At 36.9% G+C, this 4523-nt stretch overlaps 1 protein-coding gene across 1 annotated transcript; it reads right to left on the bottom strand.

The window, feature by feature from the left end:
- Nucleotides 1-210: 210 nt before the first annotated feature.
- LOC115881029 (nucleoside diphosphate-linked moiety X motif 8) lies at nt 211-1631 on the bottom strand. The gene has a single exon (XM_030898386.1). It carries the CDS (start codon nt 1344-1346, stop codon nt 633-635), a length of 714 nt encoding a protein of 237 aa, XP_030754246.1. The 5' UTR covers nt 1347-1631; the 3' UTR covers nt 211-632.
- Nucleotides 1632-4523: the final 2892 nt, after the last annotated feature.

Raw genomic sequence — 4523 nt, 5'->3', positions numbered from 1 at the left:
CATTCATGAAATATTGCAAATGTATGGAAAATAGGGCTTTTAGGGACATTCATGAAATATATTGCAAATGTATGGAAAATATTGTTTTTTGCAACATTCATGACATATTGCAAATATATGGAAAATGTGGATTTTTGCAACATTCGTCAAATATTGCAGGTTATAAAGGAAAAGGGAATTTATATGAAAGTAATAAAAAACGCTCCTTGCGATCAATGTTCATTTTATTAAAAAATTTAAATAATTTTCCATATAAAATATCCAAAACAAAACAACCAAATATATCTAACCACAACACTGATACCTTTGATTTTTTTATATAAAAAACAAGGAAAATAATTTAAAACAGACATATCTAGATACTTTACAATAATATTTATTGTAAGAGATTTATGAAGAAACGTTAACATTATTGTAAAAATATAGGAATAAATATTTGTACACGACATGTATAATATATCACATATCACGGTTTATTTTATTTTTTTTGATTCACCTTTTGGTCAAAATTTCATGTATTAGGTAAGTATATGTATATATTCGAACAAAAATTTAAGATTGTCAAAAACAGCACAGAGGTACAAGGAGAAGAATTATTTGTATAATACTCAAAATACTTTAGGACATCATCCCTATAGTCTACTCTGTTTATTTTTGACAGGCGTGATATATTTGATCGCGTGACAGTACGCCTTCTGAGGCAACAAACTGCTCAGCAGCCTGTACGTCATGACAGCTGTCAATCCCCAGATCCTGAGTTTACCCCCGGTAAAAACAGGCATCGAGGTGAATCCCCCGCGAAACTGAGTGTACCCTATGTTTTCCGGCTTACAGAGATCTTCAAGGAATACGGTGAATACTTCTTCGACTTCTGAAGGGTTTACTTTTAGGCTGTCCATATCGAAATTTCCTTTAATTCTTCCAATTACTGGCGTTACGCAGGTTTCACGTTTAGTTACTATCACATTACCACTCCCCCATATTTCTATGTCGTGTTCCTTAATGCCTAGCTCCTCTTCAGTCTCCCTTAAAGCCGTTTCTTCTAAATTCTTATCGCTAACATCCTGCATACCGCCTGGAAAACTGACCTGGCCTCGGTGGGATTTCAAATTTGCCGCGCGAAGAGTGTACAGTAGCGCCACCTTACCGTCGACGACGCACAGAGGAATGAGCACGCCTGCGCGCTTGTTCGGCTGGTGAGCGATCATCCTTATCGGCTTCAAACTGGCGAATTTGGCCACCGTTTTTTTCACGTTTTCGTTACTGAAAATGAACTCCGGCGCGTACAGGCTGGAGTAACGTAGTCCCAGGGATTTTATGATGGATATTCGCGACTTGAACAGCATTTTCGTGCGGTGGAAAACTGGCTAGAACCCCTTACACATCACTGTAATTTATTGTTTTGGATGTTAACTGTCAATGTCACATCGTACGATGGCATTCGTAATCAGCTGTTATCGATCGCATTTACGTACCTTTATTGAAACGTCTTTTGTCCGGTTATCTTTTAAGAACGATAAATACTTAATTGCATCAATAATTCTTGTTGTTTTGCATTATTTTGATTAAGTATATGTCCCGCGATCACGCGAGAATGAAATAATTTAATTGAACTAAAATGTAGGTCAAAGATTGATTTTCTTGAACTAACCAATGACGTAATTGGCGGGAAAATGTAAAAACTGTCAACTGCAACTGTTTCCTTAACAAGGTTATTTTATTAAAAGTGTTTTTCCATTATCTATACCTGTAAAAGCCGCAATTTTTTGATGAGAAAACGTAAGAAGTGAATTGGTGAGATTTCATTCCATAGGGTGTGTAAATTTTAAAACAATGTCGTTTAAATTATCCAACAAGATAAGTAAAGAAGACTACTGAGAAAATTGATAAAAGTTTATTAATTACTATACATTATTACTGGTTAGAAGCTTTAATGAACGCAAAATTAATCTGTTTTAAACCAAAAATGCTGTAAAGCATTTAACTGGGTACCTACTAAAACAAAACAGATTACAATCAAAATAAGTAGGCATGTTTTTTTATGTCTTGAGCCTCTTGAGATTATGTGACTAAAGTCTAGACCAAAATAAAAGTAAGCAATTTGAAATGTTCTAATAAAAAAATAATTCAATCTGTTTTTAAGCCACTTATCATCATTAAACGTTTTACAGCGTTTGTTTAATTAAAATAAAAGATTATATACAAGATAAACAAAATAATTTAATTCGTTTTTTTGTCTTGTGCCGTGTACAAATTATATTAGAATGTAGAATGAGGGAGAGGGGGGAGGGGGGAATTACTCAGCGACCTTAAAGATCTATTGTGCTCCCCTTCCTTGAGTCATCATACAGTCTATAACCCATCATAGCTCTGTTGTAGAGGGGACGGGGTATTTCCCATCCTCCTCAAACAACAGATGTTCTTCCTCCGAGGGTACACACCGTTCCACGGTTGAAGTTTGGCCCTCCGTGCCCTTCACAGTCGAGCCCCCGGCTGAGGTACCCGTGAGATGTAGGCTGGAGGATCTGTCTCCATTTTCTCCACCTCTTTAACTTAGTCTCTCCTTAGACCTGATACTGGTGTTGTCCCGTATCTATAATAGAGGATATGTCCCTCTTTCTCTATTGCCATTGCCTCCTTGGTCCTGATCATGACCCTCCTCCCTCAAGCTGATGACTCGCCAACTCAATGTCCTTACATTGATGTTCTGACCCTGGATAAGGCTCAGCAGGTAGGTGGTGTCTTTCCCCTTACTCCTCGGCAAAAAGACCGTGATGACTGCCCCTTTAGAGATGTTTTCTCCCTTCACTGCAACCAATTCCGGCCCTTGCCAATTTTTAAGCTTAGGTGCGATTTCCACCAACCAATTCGCCGATTCTTGAGATACACAATCTATGAGGATCATGCCCACCCGAAAGTGTATCCCCGTAAAACGCAGCTGACCCACATTTTGTAGATCGTTGTGTTGCGATCCGATCGCCACTACTTCGTCCAGTATAGCCTCATTCCCAGAGGTCAGAGCAACCTCTGGGAAGTCCTTTGGCAGCACCGCCATTTTCACTTATCCAGCAATAGCGGCAAAGCTGGTGATACGTCCCTGCTTGCCTCCCGGTGTTGAACGACTTTCCATCCTGGCTTTTTTCTCTCCCTACCAGAGAAGAGGTGAGAGGGACTCCCTCTCTTGCCCTTTGATGGAGATAAGTCAGGTTGTTACTTGGTTTCTTTACTCTCCCCTTTTCGGAGGGGTATTTTCGCTTTTGCTTCCTCTGGAGCAAGTCCTTCGTGTAGCAGTCGGAGGTATCTCTGTGCTTCTGCTCCGCTGAGACCTACTCTCAGAGGATCGTCTAGCCCGCCTGGTTGACCCAGGCCGCGTAGACGAAACGTTAGATTGTGTCGCTTATTGGGTCGAGAGGTAGGCTCCCGACCCTTGCTGGAAAAGGTGGTAGCTTGTGTGCCACTTGTGGTGGATGATGATCTCACGCAAGTGTCAGCTGCCCTTTGGATTTGGTCCCTTGGAACTTTCATTGTAGGTAATATATTTTGAACAGTATTCCTCTGGATAATATGTTCTTATGGAATCTCAGTATTGTTTTTTAATTATATTCCCAGTGTAACCATTCTTTATAACTACAAATTGTTGCTGCTTGACTTTCTAGTCTGTGTAAAATTTTAGTTATGTCCATTTTTGTTGATTCAGGAGGATTACACTAATAATTTAGATACATACTGTCCTGTATGGTGGATTTGTATTAAAGTATGAATAAGTTTATTATATATTGTCATGTACAAAAGCATTATTCACCAAATAGATATTTTTCATTTTATTGGTACTGACTAATTCATTTCAAATAATTTGAAAAGAAAAATTATATATGTATATTAAAAGTGCTTCGTTTATCCATTAGAGGGCATGAAATCTTGATAAACTCAAACGTTAATTAATTTAAAATTTATGAAGCTCGTTGCAAAAGATCATTTGAGACACTTACATAATATTCTATACTTTTGTATACTAAATTATCATCGCCTACTAGATTTTAACGCTTGGTATACCAAGTAATATTTTTTGTAAGTCACCTTTGGCAAAACCTTTTTTTTATTATGCGAGGTATCATTTTTTTACAAAAGACAAAAAATGTAGTAAGTACTAGAAGCACCGTTTTAAAAATATAATAAAATATTTCTGCTAGAGTTTTTTAGTAGTCAAGACAGTGTTTACCCTTCCCGAACCTCTTTATATTTTTTTTGTGAAAGTCCAGTTTTAAAGCATTCTCCTCCAAATCTCATTGAAATGGCAAGCGTTAATTTATTTTAAACGTGATGCCCTCTAACCTCTAACGGATAAACAAAGCAGTTTTGTATAGGAGGTAAATTGACTTATAATTTAAAAAATACTAATAATAAACTTTATACTAAAAAATAACTGATCTGTATTTTTTTTTCTTAAATAAAACATCTCTAAAATAATACTTCATTGTTTTATTCACACACATCATTTATTAAAAATACAAATACAAGCTCTA

This window comes from Sitophilus oryzae, unplaced genomic scaffold (assembly GCF_002938485.1).
Source record: "Sitophilus oryzae breed Bouriz unplaced genomic scaffold, Soryzae_2.0 scaffold_1693_pilon_pilon, whole genome shotgun sequence".
NCBI lineage: Eukaryota > Metazoa > Arthropoda > Insecta > Coleoptera > Curculionidae > Sitophilus > Sitophilus oryzae.
This window is presented reverse-complemented; position numbering and strand designations above follow the sequence as displayed.